Source organism: Pelophylax lessonae (genome assembly GCF_965119305.1).
Source record: "Pelophylax lessonae genome assembly, chromosome: 1".
In the NCBI taxonomy this organism is placed as follows: domain Eukaryota; kingdom Metazoa; phylum Chordata; class Amphibia; order Anura; family Ranidae; genus Pelophylax; species Pelophylax lessonae.
Genome location: NC_138768.1, coordinates 860,463,311 through 860,480,093, shown reverse-complemented (window position 1 = coordinate 860,480,093; position 16,783 = coordinate 860,463,311). Strand labels below are relative to the sequence as shown.

Here is a 16,783-nt window from a genome sequence, read left to right as displayed (position 1 = left end):
CTAGGGAGTGTTTGCTAATTGTCTGGGGGAGGTGCTTTGACTGGCGGGGGGGGGGTTCAGCTTTAATCAGTAGGAGGGTCCGCACTGAGCCAATCATGTCTTCACAATGGTGGCACTAAGAATTACAAGACCGTCTGAACAGGTCATGGTACAAGGTGAAGCCAGTTTCTATGCACTCTATTTGGAAGTTTGGCCGGAACGATTCATTGCACAATACACAGAGCAGAGACCTGGGCCAGCTCATACATTTCCTCATATGGATACAACTCCCGTCTTATGACAAATTAGTATTCTTACCATCTGCGGCCAACGCTCCCCGCAGATCCCCATCGATCCTCGGCATGTCAACAGCTTAACAAGTGTCATTAACAGGCGCTCACACCGAGGAGACTGAAGAGGCCGATTATCCCTGCGGAAGGAAACCATGCTGCTCTATTACCCAAGAGCTGGGATACAATGTCCCTCTGACAGGTCCTCAATAAATCGGGACACAACGTGCAATTCCGAGGAGAGCGGTCCTACATTGTATGCCAAGGCACCAAGGGCCTGTCCACATACCGGGCACAGAGGAGAGCGCCCGCCAGCCGCTTCATGGTAAAAGGAGAACTGTAGGTTTGTACCTTTTTTTGAAGCTAAAACTACTGACTACACGAAGTGTAAGAAGGAACTAACCCACCCCAGTCCCCATGCTCTCCCATCGCCAACCCGCCTCAGTCCCCACGCTCTCCCCTCCCGTCACCAACCCACCCCAGTCCCCACGCTCTCCCCTCCAATCACCAACCCACCCCAGTCCTCACGCTCTCCCCTCCCATCGCCAACCCGCCCCAGTCCCCACTCTCTCCCCTCCCATCGCCAACCCGCTCCAGTCCCCACTCTCTCCCCTTACATCGCCAAACCCACCCCAGTCCCCACGCTCTCCCCTCCCATCGCCAACCAGTCCCAGTCCCCACGCTCCCCCTTCCCAACCCACCCCAGTCCCCATGCTCTCCCCTCCCATCACCAACCCGCCCCAGTCCCCATGCTCTCCCCTCCCGTCACCAACCCGCCCCAGTCCCCATGCTCTCCCCTCCCGTCACCAACCCGCCCCAGTCCCCATGCTCTCCCCTCCCGTCACCAACCCGTCCCGGTCCCCATACTCCAACCTCTTAACCCTAACCCACCACAGTCCCCATGCTCTAACCTCCCAACACTAACCCACCACAGTCCGCACGCTCTAACTTCCGGTCACCAACCCACCCCAGTCCCCATGCTCTCCCCTCCCGTCACCAACCCGTCCCAGTCCCCATGCTCTCCTCTCCCAACACTAACCTGCCCCAGTGCTAACTCCTCCCATCAAAAACCTGCTCCAGTCTCTGTGCTCTCTTCTCCCATCACCCACCCCAGTGCTGTGTTCGCCCCTCCCATCCGTCACTAACCCTCTCTAGTGCCCATGTTCTCCGCTCCCATCTCTAAAAGGACAATGGAAGGAAAAGCTGTAGACTGCTAAGCTCATCCTCTGGGTCACTCTGATCCCTCCTCCTATCAGCATGTTTTGGTGTGGCTTCTCCCTTCTGCTCGAGATCTGCTGTACAGGGACTGCAAGAGGCTGATACCAAGTCAACATCAGGAATTTACACACAAACCGTAATAGTTTAATGACTTAATAATGAATGCAAAACTACAAGGATTTTGTTTCTTTATACCTGCCTGGAATTCAGCTTTTACAGATTAAATTGTGGTAATAAATCTTCACGGCCATAGAAAGCCTTTCATATTCTTTCAGTGTCTGAATGTAGAATTAGAGGCGGCCCGGCCAGGAGCTGCTCCTATGAGACCAGGAAAAGATCCCATAATAATAATTAGTTCAGACAGTAATAGATGCAGCAGATAACTAATTACCATAAACTGGGCCAATACATAATATATAGGATCTGAGATCACACCATGTAGTGGCCAAAAACAGAATATAAAATTAGAATGTTCTCATTTTATAGCACGAGAATGCATTCTACATTCAGCCTGCAGATGGATGTACCAGACCTACAGTGATGGAATAAAGTATTTGATCCCCTGCTGATTTTGTACGTCTGCCCACTGACAAAGAAATGATCAGTCTATAATTTTAATGGTAGGTTTCTTTTACCAGTGAGACACAGAAATGTTTCTATGGGAATAGGGTCTGGAGACTGACTAGGCCATTCCAGGACCTTAATGTGCATCTTCATGAGCCACTCCTTTGTTGCCTTGGCTGTGTGTTTTGGGTCATTATGCTGGAATACCCATCCATGACCCATTTTCAATGCCCTGGCTGAGGGAAGGAGGTTCTCAAAGATTTGACAGTATATGACCCTGTCCCTCATCCCTTTGACGAGGTAATGTTGTCCTGTCCAACATCCCTAAAGCATAATGTTTCCACCTCCATGTTGGATGATGGGTTGGAGTTCTTGGGGTTATAGGCAGCATTCCTCCTCCTCCAAACACAGTGAGTTGATGCCAAAGAGCTCGATTTTGGTCTCATCTGACCACAACACTGTCACCCAGTTCTCCTCTGACTCCTTAAAATGTTCTTTAGCAAACTTCAGACGGGCCTGTACATGTGCTTTCTTGAGCAGGGGGACCTTGTGGACACTGCAGGATTTCAGTCCTTCACGGCATAGTGTGTTACCAATTGTTTTCTTGGTGACTATGGTCCGAGCTGCCTTGGAGGTCATTGACAAGATTCTCCCATGTAGTTCTGGGCTGATACCCCTGTGGAGTTTCAATGATCATGAGAACGGTGAGGAGAGATCTTACATGGAGCCCCAGACCGAGGGAGGCTGACAGTGCTTCTTCCATTTGTGAATAATCCGACCAACTGTTGTCACCCTCTCATCAAGCTGCTTGGCGATAGTCTTGTAGCCCATTCCAGCCTTGTGTAGGTCTACAATCTTGTCCCTGACATCCTTGGACAGCTCTTTGGTCTTGGCCACGGTGGAGAGATTGGAATCTGATTGATTGCTTCCGGCTCCCAGGTGTCTTTTATACAGGTAACAAGCTGAGATTAGGAGCACTCCCTTTAAGAGAGTGCTCCTAATCTCAGCTCGTTACCTGTATAGAAGACACCTGGGAGCCCGAAATCTTGCTGACTTATAGGGGATCAAATACTTATTTTATGCAGTAAAATGCAAATCAATTAATAACTTTTTTGAAATGCTTTTTCTGGATATTTTTGTTAGTACTCTGTCTCTCCTTGTTAAAATAAACCTACCTTTAGACCCCATTCGCACTAGTGCGACTTGTCAGGGGACTTGGTCGCCTGACAAGTCGTGGTGGATCGCCTGCCATTGATTAGCACAGGACCCGTTCTAATAGGAGTGACACAAGTCGCTCCGACTTCGAAAAAGTGTCCTGTACTACTTTGGGGCGACCTGGAGGCGACTTGCATTGACTTCAATGATATGAAGTCTGTGCATGTCGCGCCGAGGTCGCGGTGCACACTATGCACCGCGACTTCACAGGTCGCCCCGGCAAGTCGTGTCGCCCCTGTGTGAATGGGCTCTTAAATTTAGAGACTGATCATTTGTCAGTGGGCAAATGTACAAAATCAGAAGGAAATCAAATGCTTTTTTTCCCCTCACAGTATTATAGAGGTACACAAAACTAAAAAAAATCAGAAGGTCACTTTCGGCTGCCCTCTGCCCCTCCCCAAATAAAAAAGGCAACTTGTAAAGCAAACCATTCTTCCCATCAACAAGGATTTCAAGCACCACCCTCCTTTAAAGCTTGTAGTCTGTTATTCTAAATCAATCAGCATTACAGAGTGATTTCCAGTCTTGTCCTCGTCAACACTGACACCTGTAACTAGAGAATCACTGACATGTCAGCTGGTCCTTTTGTGGCAGGGCTGAAATGCAGTGGAATTTTATTTTTTTCGGGGATTAAGTTCATTTTCATGGCAAAGAGGGACATTGCAATTAATATTCATGTGATCACTCCTCCTAACATTCTGGAGTATATGCAAATTGCCATCATAAAAACCGAGGCAGCAGACTATGTGAAAATTAATCTTTGTGTCTTTCTCAAAATGTTTGGCCAGGGCTGTAATGGGAAGGAAGAATCCCCAAGTTTGCCCCACACAGGTTAGGCTGAGGAGTCTTTGGTCTGGAGCAGCCTCTCAACCTTTTTAACATGGAGGAACCCTTAAAAAAATACAGTTTTCCCTTTCCTCCTTTCGGACCCGGTTTAGTTAGTTCTTTGGTTCTGGAGGAGGGATGGGGACCATGACGTTCTGGATCACCTTGGTGTTGGGTGACAGATGGATCACCGGGTGTATCTCGTAACTAAAACGTATTCAGTTATGAAGTATGCAGTTATTGTTACATAGTGTGGATGACAGAAGGATACCCTACTTGTAATACCACGTTTGTATTGTCATGGACCCATGGAAAACTGGATTTTTGACTTACCGTGAAATCCTTTTCTCTGAAGTTCATTGAGGGACACAGCTCCTGGTATAACCGTTGGGTTATACTGCCCCTACAGGAGTTGGGAGACTAGGCAGAAAATAATTCTAGCTACACCCATGGGCAGTCCCAGGGGGTATTCGCCCTCTCTCTGCTTTGGCCACTCAGCTTTGTTACAAGCAGTGTCAGGAGAATAACTCCACAGAGGGGTGGGTGCTGTGTGTCAATGAACAACAGAGAAATAGATTTTATGGTAAGTCAAAAATCCCATTTTCCCTTTCATTCATTGGTCGGACACAGCTCCTAGTATTGATAACCATTGGGGCGTCCCAAAGCAGTGATAAACATGAGGGGTGGGAACAAAGAAAAAATTCCCAAGGTTAAACAAAAATTAGCCAACAGGAGCTCAACCAAAACAACTGGAGCCCACCAAAACAATACACACTCAAAGAGGATCAGGTCCTCCTAAACCACAGCCTGCAAAACCTTGAGGCCAAAGGAAGCATCTGCAGATGCCAACACATCCACTTTATAAAACTTTGTAATAAAAAAAAAAAAAAAAAAAAAAAAAAAAAAAAAAAGCGCACTGACGACTAGGTGGCCACCTTGCAAACCTGCGTCACTCACACCCGATGACAGAAAGCCCAGGAGGCACTAAGCGCCCTAGTAGAGTGCGCCTTGGTAGGGAAAGGAGGAGGCTGACTCGATGGGATATGCCTGAACCATCTGTCTGATCCATTTTGAAATGGTAGCAAAGGAAGTGGAGAGCCCTTTAGAAGGCCCATCCATGAGCACAAATAGAGAGTCTGACTTCCTGAAAGACTCTGTAGCTGCCAGGTACACCCTAATTGCCCGGACCACATCCAAGGCATGCAAGACCAATTCCTTTGGATGTTTAGGCCTGGGACACAGGGAAGGCAACACAATGTCTTCATTCAAATGAAAATCAGAGACAACCTTTGGAAGGAAAGACTAACAGAAGCAAAGAACCACCTTATCCCTGTGAATCACCAGATAGGGTGAACGACAAGATAACAACGCCAGTTCCGACACCCTGTGCGCAGATGTGATAGCCACCAAAAAGGCCACCTTCTTGGACAGCGTAAGCAGGGCAATCTCCCGAATATTTTCAAAGAGATGCTTCTGTAGAGCTGAAAGCATCAAATTGAGATCCCAAGGCGGCAACTGGTGGGACCAAATGTCGGACACTCTAAAGAAAAGTGGGCACCAGGGAGTGTCTGGCCAAAGCTCATTGGAAAAAGACAGCCAAAGCGACACCTGGCCCTTGATGGTACTCAAGGCCAACTGCTGTTCAACCCCCTGTTGAAGGAAGGTTAGAATCCGAGCCACTGAGAAGGGGCGAGGATGAACTCCAAGCGACTCACACCACACAATGTACGTCTTCCACATACGATGGTAGATCTTCCTAGAAGTAGATTTACAAGCTTTCAACAGTGTAGGAATCATGGAATCCGATAAACCTCTATCCTTCAGCACCTAACGTTCAAAAGGCAAGCCAGCTACTGTAAAAGTAGGATGGAAGATCAGTCCTTGGAACAGCAGATCCTCTGAAAGGAAGTTTCCAAGAAACGTGGGTGACCAGCCACACCAGATGAGGCCAGTCCGGAGCCACTAAGATGACCTGAATCCCTTCTGCCTCGATTCTGCGTAAAAGTCTGGGCAGAAGCTTGAGAGAAGGGAAGGCGTAAATCAGCAGATACTGACCCCACAGGGGCCACCAGCACGTCTGTTACACCCGCCAGAGGATACCTTGACTGAGGCACAAACCTCTGCACCTTTCTGTTGAGCCGAGACACCAACAGATCCACCTCGGGAGTACCCCACCGGAGACACAGCTGATAAAACCCCTCCGGATAAAGGGACCACTCCCCTTGGGCCAACGCCAGCCGACTAAGGTAATCTGCCTGCCAATTTTCCACCCCGGGAATGTGTACAGCGGAGAGGGCTGGAACGAACTGTTCTGCCCACCTTAGAAAGCCGGCTACCTCCAGAGCCATCAGGACAATTTATGTGCCCCCTTGGTGATTGACATAAGCCACGGTTGTGGCATTGTCCGATTGAATGCGCACTGGACAACCCTGAAGATGATCCGTCCAATGATCCAGACACAGTCTGATTGCCCGGAGTTCCAAGACATCGATCGGTAGTCTGGACTCCTCAAGCGCCCAGATCCCCTGAGCATAATGCTTGCCAAGGACGCCTCCCCAGCTGGACAGACTGGCATCTGTGGTGACCACTGTCCAATATGAGGGGAGAAAGGATTTTCCCAGCCGAAGCGCCGGAGAACAATATATGGAGGGGGGGGGGGGCAGGTGAGGGACTCGGCAGGGGGGGGGGGGGGAGTGCCTGTGGAAGGAGGGGAACTGGGGGGTCCTACCATCCCAAGGAGGGGCCCATGTCCACCCCAAAACCCTCCAGGGGACAAGGGGGACAACTACTCACCATACCAGGAACAAGGAGGGCACCGCTCCAGAGAGAACCCCTCTCCATTGAAATGGGGGGCTGTCTGCCAGGAGGAACACTGACTCCAATATATAAGCTTTCAGGAAATCAGAATATGAATATGGTTTCTGCATAATAAAGCGAAGAGTGGGACCTGAAGTGTCTTCTATGCAGGGTTTGAGAGATATACAACTGCATGTGACCGGCACACTTTAACATTTAGAAAAAGAGAAATCCCTTAGAGTGGAGCTTACTTCTAATTGTGTAATATTTTCCCCGCTAATCCCTCTGATTATAAAACTGTACATGTGTGTCCAATATAATGAGTCCAATGACCTTTAAAAATCCTCTTGGTGAGAAATGTTATTTGAAATATTCACATAAAAAACAAACATTATTAGACCTTTGTGGTTACTTCTCCCATCAGTCTTCGTAAATCTGTCACAGCCTGAGCAATGTAAACCGAGCATATCAGACAAAATGTATGAGCAGAGATTTCCCCCCGGGGGGAGCACAGCATGGCCAACAATCTGCACATCCAGAGAGGATGGCGGCTGGATTGTACGAAAATAGCTTTTCTTCTTCCTTCACCTACCCATCCCAGACTCATCACATAGGATCACCAATAGGGGGCTTAGTAATTGGGCGAGGGCTGGGCTATGGTCACCATTTAGAGAAAGTGTCAAAAGCTTTCCATACCATGGCAACATCACTTAGAACACAGCCTATCCATTCACAAGAAACAGATGAAATCACTGAGAATGCAGCCTATTCATTCACTAGAGGCCAGTGACATCACTGAGAATGCAGCCTATCCATTCACTAGAGACCGGTGACATCACTGAGAATGCAGCCTATCCATTCACTAGAGACCGGTGACATCACTGAGAATGCAGCCTATCCATTCACTAGAGACCGGTGACATCACTGAGAATGCAGCCTATCCATTCACTAGAGGCCAGTGACATCACTGAGAATGTAGCCTATCCATTCACTAGAGACCGGTGACATCACTGAGAATGCAGCCTATCCATTCACTAGAGTCTAGCCAGTGACATCACTGAGAATGCAGCCTATCCATTCACTAAAGGCCAGTGACATCACTGAGAATGCAGCCTATCCATTCACTAAAGACCGGTGACATCACTGAGAATGCAGCCTATCCAATCACTAGAGACCAGTGACATCACTGAGAATGCAGCCTATCCATTCACTAAAGGCCAGTGACATCACTGAGAATGCAGCCTATCCATTCACTAAAGACCGGTGACATCACTGAGAATGCAGCCTATCCATTCACTAGAGACCGGTGACATCACTGAGAATGCAGCCTATCCATTCACTAGAGACCGGCGACATCACTGAGAATGCAGCCTATCCATTCACTAAAGGCCAGTGACATCACTGAGAATGCAGCCTATCCATTCACTAAAGACTGGTGACATCACTGAGAATGCAGCCTATCCATTCACTAGAGACCGGTGACATCACTGAGAATGCAGCCTATCCATTCACTAGAGTCTAGCCAGTGACATCACTGAGAATGCAGCCTATCCATTCACTAAAGGCCAGTGACATCACTGAGAATGCAGCCTATCCAATCACTAGAGACCAGTGACATCACTGAGAATGCAGCCTATCCATTCACTAAAGGCCAGTGACATCACTGAGAATGCAGCCTATCCATTCACTAAAGACCGGTGACATCACTGAGAATGCAGCCTATCCATTCACTAGAGACCGGTGACATCACTGAGAATGCAGCCTATCCATTCACTAGAGACCGGCGACATCACTGAGAATGCAGCCTATCCATTCACTAAAGGCCAGTGACATCACTGAGAATGCAGCCTATCCATTCACTAAAGACTGGTGACATCACTGAGAATGCAGCCTATCCATTCACTAGAGACCGGTGACATCACTGAGAATGCAGCCTATCCATTCACTAGAAACAGATAAGCCATATTACAGCACTGAAAGGGTGGTTTGTGGTGACTTCTGTATTTGTACTTCCTTGCTGTCCCATATCGTAATACAGAGGTTTGTAGGTTCTCCCTTTAGTGGCAGGCCACTTTTCTTAGATCGTACTCTCCACACTATTGGCCGTGACCGCCAGATAACCTTGCAGTGAGACCAGTAAAGCCCAATCACCATCCTACACTTTACAGGTCATGTCTGTCCCACATGTTAACTTTGCACTATATAAAGAGTATTGATAGGACATGAAAGTCCAAGTATCATGAAACCGGTCACTTTCCAAAAATACAGACAACCCACGTACAGAAACGGATACATGTCTGGTGTACATTATGTGATCTCATTACCTTAGGTACCCTTTACCTCTGTTCTGTGTCCCTCCTGGCATCAAACATTACCATCTGGAGCCCCCCCCCCCCCCCCTGCTGTGCTCCCATTCTGCGGATCAGAGGATTCCAGCTCCTCATACTGGCATAGGACTGTGAGCTCTCTCTGATGGCAGCTCTGGCATGAATAAGGCAAGTTTGATGCAGAAAGAGGTAAAGTAGCATTAGAGGTAGGTGGATGAAAGGCAAAGGGGTCGTTTAAAGGAAGTTAGGTTAAGTATGAGCATTATATTAGGGGGTTGGCTACTGGTATGAGTGGAGATTTGAAGCTGTGATCAGGAGTACAGAAACTCCTGTTTTTAGATGTGGTAGCTGCATACATTTTTTAAATTCAGATTTTGTTCCCCTTTATTTACACTTGTACAGGCACCCCTTCCTCTCAGGGCCCCCATAAATGCAAATCTGAATCAAGCAACCTGGTCGCTGTCCCTGCCCACTCCGGTCTCATTTTGGCGACCACCAAGATGGGTGAACCTGCTAACCAATAGAAACACATAGGTGGCGGGCAACTTAGGAGCGTTTGGCTCCAAAGTCGCGCTACCGGAGCGACATGCTGGCATCTTAAGGTGATCGCCATTTACAAAAACAGCCACCCCAGAAACCGCCTACGAAACAGGATTTTTCTTCTACTCACCGTGAAATCTCTTTCTCTGCATTAATTCAAGGGTTATAGCGCAACCTTCACAAGGACATTAGGCCGAGAACAACAAAAAGCACCACCTAGGGACGACCCTTGCAGGTGGTCAAACTCCCCACCCATCTGCTATAGGCAGCTCAGAGGAGTGGGACCGATGTCCTCAAACTTGAGAGAAAATGATGTTGTGTTGGGAGTGGGAGTAGAAGAAAAATCCCGCTTTCTCTTATGTCCATTGAAGGCCACTGCCCAGTACAAGTCATATATATATATATTATATATATATTATATATATATATATATATATATATATATATATATATATATATATATATATATATATATATATATATATATATATATATATATATCTTTATTCAAATTTTCAACATGAAAATACAAACAGAAGGGAAGTACAATTCCCATGAAAAGAGGTCAAGAACATTAACACAATATGAACATAGTTCTCATCAAATGCAAGTATAATAATAACACGCATAAGTAATAACACGCATAAGTAAACTTCCTATGGTCATAATCGATTGCATATTGGAATCCAGAGCACCAACGTGGTGTATTACCGGCCAACCGCCACTAGATGTCGTCTACATCATAAGTTGAGTAAGATGAGGGAGAGATCCCCTCGGTAAGGTCGTACTCCACCAGTATCCGGGCGCCCCATAGGAGCACACCCCTATTGGGAACTACACTGTGTCCAACCCTGGGGCGCCAGACACCAGAGGAGCACACCCCTAGTACAGTCATGAATTTGGGTCAGAATTATAATCCATTCAGCCAGGAAATCCAAGGTTGCCACCCAGTACAAGTCTTGACCAGAATAAAACACCACCAAGGGAAGTGGGTAACAAGAATAAAACATCACAACCCAAAACACCACCAAGAGAAGTGGGTAACCAAACCAAACACCACAACCCAAAAGACCACCAAGGGAAGCAGGTAACCAGAACATCACAACCCAACCCAAAAGACCACCAAGAGAAGCAGGTAACCAGAACACCACAACCCAAAAGACCACCAAGAGAAGCAGGTAACCAGAACACCACAATCCAAAAGACCACCAAGAGAAGCAGGTAGCCAGAATAAATACCACAACCCAAAAGACCACCAAGGGAAGTGGGTAACCAGAACACAACGCAAAAGACCACCAACGAAGAAATAAAATAGAAAAAAAAAAAAACTGAAAAATAAATTTAACCCTGATAAAAAAAAAAAAAATAGCAATAGAGTCCTAGCAGGGAGCTAGGTCCTCAATCGTCGACACTAAGAAAAAAAAATGGAGATTAATGATTTGGCAAACAGTAGAGGCCTTCCCTTGGCAGTGCATTGCTGTTTTTCTCCACCTAGTGTCCTACGTCTGAAGGTGGTGCATTGTTGACCCTATTGGTCTCAATACCTGAGGAAGCATGACAACCAGATGCGACGTCAATTTGGCTTCCCATACCTGCATGCCAGTTCCAGCTCAGAAACTCAAAGCATAGAAGAGATGGGGGTCAGGCATAACAGCAAGACAACGTGAACACTTTATTCTAGCCGCATTATCCTTCCCTCTCCTTCCCCAATGATATGTTCACAGCCAGGAGCAAAAAAATCCCCAGAACCTCTAGGTATGGAGTAGCATGTGGCCCACTCCCTTGCCTCGCATGTGACAGTACTGGTCCTTTGTGATTGGTCCAGCATTGTCTCATGGGGTGGGTAGAATCCTCAGGCCCGTGGAAGCTCCAGCTGAAACCTAAAAATAGCAAATGGAGCAGCAGGAGAGCAAACGGAAGGTAGGCATTAGACGATGCATGGATAAAGCACAGGTTCTCTTAAAAACTGAGCAATGTTATTCAACAGGTCATATTACCATATATACAGATTGTAATGGTATCCTGCACTGGGACACCATTTTGTCAAGCAACCATTTTGGTTTCCGAGCTCTGCCATGACAGTTTGAAAAGACACTCGCTCACACAGCCCCTCTCTCGGTCAATTCACTTAAGAATGCGAGCTTCAAAAGAGCCGTTACTTCAAAAAACCTTATCTAGGAACCTTATCTCAGCCTCCTGGCAGATGTCCACTAAAGCTGACCAGGCTGGGTTGTAAATTCCCCAGCCAAATTGTTAATTTGAGATGTACCCCTCTAACAAATCCATACCTAATTCATAAATGCAGACAGGATTATGACATTAACAAAAAGTATATATTTGGATGAGAAATAAAATACTGAACGGAACGAGATCATACATGATCACGTTCGCTCCTATGGAAGACAAGCTAGCGGTCAGATGCCTTACGGGTCAGAGGTTACTTGGAGATAACCTGTGTTTGGTGTCTATGGATGTAAAATTCAATGCGGCACAATAATATATCAGTTTCAAGAAGGCAGCTGGTAGATATTGGAAGATATGAATTATGTTATAAATCTGCCTAAACGGGAGGTTCCTTGCCATTGTCTGAGCCTAGGGCCGCCCAGGGCCACTGTGTTTATTGGTCATGGACCTCTGGTGACAGCCCCTGGGGTCTCAGAGGAAAGCAAAGAAGCAGATGTTTTTTTCAGTTCTCATGTACCATCAACGAAAAAACATCTATCACTTTGGGAACCGGCTCAGCTTCTGAACTCTGATAATACAAGGACATTGAATGCAAGTATTTTCATTTCTAATTCTTTATCTTATTTTTCTAAATTGCTGAGTTGTGTCTATATTTCTTTGTAACCCATTTTTCTGTAAATATTTTTATTTTTGCACCAATTTTAACCTTTTTATTAAACCTTATTTTGAAAAGTGTTAATCTTGTCACTAAGCTCTTAATGCAAAGCTACCAAAGAACCTGTCTCTTGAAGACCACTACTGTCTAGAATAAATCCTCTGCACATCCCTGTCTGTGGTGACAGCGCGTGTTACAGATGATTATTCTAAAGTCATAATTGGCATTTCTAAAATGACGAGCTTCCTCTGGGCTCAAACGTAGCAATGGTGGCAGAGAAAGGGTTAATTGCTTAATTAACCCGGTGACAATCGATCTCAGCCTACGGGCATCTAGATTGTGGTGTGCAGCTGAGAGTGGCATTGTTACGCAAGTGACGGCAGGGTGTGAGATTGCCTGGTCCTTGGTCACGAGTTGGATGAGAAGGCCAGGGGTCTGATACCCGCAACCGTCACACAGATCACTTCTAAAAGTACTTTATGGACAGAAGACACCTTAGGCACTCTCCTCTAAGGATGAAACAATGCACCCTGTGCCCGCTGTATAAACCCCTCACCACAGAGAAAGCCCCCTCTGATTCTGTATTCGTGTCACAGAGATGAGATGACCCGGGCAACAGTAATTGCTGCGCTGGTACAGCAGAGTCAGAGAGGCAGCGAGAACTGTCAGAGCAGCAGAAGGCAGATCTGGGAGGGGGGGTATTGGCAGACAATGTGAAGTCAATGTACTGTATAAACGGCGTTCCTGCACTGTCAGGAGACAGATGTTCTACATACATTGTGATACATCGGACCTCCGAGTCAATGTCCCATTGGGAACCATTAAAGCAAAAGGTCTGGTAAGAGAAAACAGAAGGAAGATTTACAACGAGATGATGGCTCAAAGATTTAAATCATTTCTTTTTTTTTTTTTTGCAACAAATGACGTAACTGATCAGCCAACCCACCATGGGACATTTCCAAAAAAAAAAAGAAAAAAAAAAAAAAAAAAAAAGACACAACTGCTTTTGAACAATTTCAGAAAACCTAACTGAAGCACATCATTCACCACCAGACCCTTCTACTCCAACACGTTCCACCCCCAACAGGGGCCTAATCATACTCCAACACGTTCCACCCCAACAGGGGCCTAATTATACTCCAACACGTTCCACCCCAACAGGGGCCTAATCATACTTCAACACGTTCCACCCCAACAGGGGCCTAATCATGAAGATGGGAGTATTGGTGAAGAGCCAGGATACAGATACAATCATCAAATTATCTCAACTCTCGTACTCCGATGTAGGATTAAAATAACCCAACCCCACTCATTTATTTAGACTAGTTTAACACTAATAAATAAATTCTTTCTATAAACTGCAAATCATAATAAAGGCAATGTAGCCATACTACTCAGTGCTACAAACTTAGTTTAAACTAAAGTACAGTGCAATTAGAAATTCAAAAAAAATAAAATAAAAAAGGAGGCATAATGTACAAAGAAAAAAAAATGTGGGGGGGGGGAGGGGCAGAGCTAACCGGTACTGTGGAAAAGACAAGCCAACTTACCTTGGGAAAACAAAAAACGGGGGAGAAAAAAAAAAAAAAACCTAAAAAACAAAGAACGAGGGCCAACCTTCCCTGGGGGGGGGGGGGTTGCTGGATAAACAAAGAGGCCAACCTTCCCTTTGTATACTTCTTTTTTAATAACTAGAATTATGAACAATCAAGGCTACTGGTCAATAAGGACCTCTTCGTTGAAAAGCAGCATGTTAGCCAGGAGGCCTCATCTCTGAAGTTGGAGAAGCGGAGATCTTATAAACCAAGATTTGGTGGGGAACCTAGAGGTTTCTAACCAATTTCCTGGAAAACTTTTCCCTTTTAATGAAAGTTGACAGGATCACTTTGAAGCAGTCCAAACTGAAGAACATAAATGAATGTAATAGATTGTAGTTTGCCAGTCCTTCGATGTGGTACCCCCCCCCCCCCCCTCCCTTCATCCAATCTAATGGAGATGGAGAGGAAAACTTCTTGTAGTCCAAATCAGCAGAGCAGCCTAAGGTGACAACTCCATACAGTGGAAGAGATGAGACCCTAGGACAGCATGTGTTATCGGTGAACATAAAAAGAAAACCAAATTCATCCAATGCACAAGGACTGCAAGGTGTTGTATTTTTGTTTTAGGCTGGGTTCACACTGTGCGGCACGGCTCGCAGCAGAGGGTCCGGTGCGACCACGTTCACCGTTTTAGGTCCGAATTTTGGGCTGATTTCAGACCTGAAACTGAGCCAAAGACGCACAGAACTCTTCTGTAGTGCGCTCTGCGGCTGCCCTGGAGATGTGTGAACCGGCTCCATGGAGAGATGGTCACACTCTCCTGGCATGCGAATTGGATGCGGGGGGAAACCTGAATCCAAGTCACAATAGTGTGAACCCAGCCTTAGGGTTTAGAATCACTAACTAAAGACCATGACAAGCGAGTCTCAATTTAAAAACAGATTTGTGGTTTGGACTGAGGAAACCCTAACTAAACAGTTTATAAAACAGACTTGATTTCAAAGGGTTTTTGGTGGTACCTTTGCTGTTGGAAGAGGTGCCTGGCTCTCATTCGCTGGCCTGGAAGGCCATTTTGGAATTGGATGATACTGGCTATCCAGCCCTCTTTTATCCAACTAATGCCTCGTACACACGCAACGATTATCGGCCGACCGATCGGCCGACTTTTGTCCAGAGTTGTGTTTTGTTGGTTGGAATGTCCCTAGACTGCACACGAATTTTCTCGGCCAACAAAAACCAACTTCAGAAGTGATGTCATATGCTGGTTTACTTTCCGTGTGTTTTTTCTTCTCTGAGCATGCTCAGTATTGCTCATCAGATTTTTGTCTGCCGAAATCTGTACTGACTGACGAAAAATCGGCCGTTGTGTTGACGGCCAACAAAAATCTTATAGCCTGCACACCATATTTTATTCGGCCGAAAAGTCGGTTGTCGAAAGCATCATACTAACAAGCCGAAAATCGGCCGATCGGACATTGGCCGAAAATTCACGGCCAACTATCGACGCGTGTGTACGGGGCATAAGGATAGTGCCCATTCTAGCGTCCTGCCACCCTACATAGACATCCCATATCTAGGCCAATACACAGCAAACTAATTGGCAAGTGCAAGAAACACACCAGTAATATGAGTCTGTTGAAGAGTAGTTGGCCACTTTCAACAGGAGTGGTCTTCTAGCACCCTTGGAAGCTCAACCTTCACCACCCCCTGTTCTTAAACCAATGACACAGATATAAGAATATTGGGGCCCTTTTCAGTGAAAGCCCTCCATGGCCACACTGAGGAGGAACAGCTGGACATATTCATAGACTGGAGAAAGGGTGGCCTTGGATTACAGCAGAAACTCAACCCCCCCTCACCTAATGACACATACTGTACATGGGGCCCCTTTGAGTAAATGCCCTCCAAGGCTTTCCTGAACATTTGGGTCTCACCTTCCGGCAACGCGTTGATGGTGGTCACTTTGAGGTTCAGGTTCGGTAGCGGTACCACAGAAATGTTCTTCCCCAGCTTCTGATTTAAAGGCAAAGTGAAGGTGATTTCATACTTGTGCAAAATCTTCAGAAATCCAACCTGTAAGACCACAAAGAAGAAACCAGTTACAGAATTCCTTTCTCCTTACTGGCCTGTGCTGATAAGGGCTTGCTTCCGCTGGCCTGTGCAGAGCTCCAATGGCTTGCTGCGACTGGCCTGCTTCTTCATCAGCCAACCGTACAGCAATATTTTAAGCATGGAAGTGACCAGGAAGAGATCATTTAAACCTTCTGCCACCACCGCTTTCTGCCTGCCACCCTGCTACCACAAAGCTTGTGGCAGGAGGGGGGGGGGGGGGATGAACAGTTGCAGCCACCAGGAGTGGGTGTACATTGCACAAACTGATTGTTGACTTTCTAATGTAAGGAATCTGGCAGAATTGTTTCCCATGACCATCTGAGTGTGCACCACCCCTGAGACACCTGATGCCTCATTAAAGAGAACCCGGTCTTAAAAAGGCTATATCACATGGGGGTGGGGACTTCCATTTTAACCTGAATGGGCTGTTTTACAAGCTAAAAAGGTTCACATATACTTTAAAGCTTGACATGTTGGGTATCTAGTTACTCGGCACAACCTTGTCTTTTATGTTTTACCAAACAATTGGATAGTCTTTTG

At 46.3% G+C, this 16,783-nt stretch overlaps 1 protein-coding gene across 1 annotated transcript in view; it reads right to left on the bottom strand.

Moving 5' to 3' along the window:
- ADISSP (adipose secreted signaling protein) overlaps nucleotides 1-16,783 on the bottom strand; it is a 113,366-nt gene that overhangs the window by 22,385 nt on the left and 74,198 nt on the right. The window contains exon 4 of the mRNA XM_082262142.1: nucleotides 16,066-16,204. Within this exon, the coding sequence (XP_082118268.1) occupies nucleotides 16,066-16,204 (139 nt within the window). The remainder of the gene's footprint in view (nucleotides 1-16,065; nucleotides 16,205-16,783) is intronic.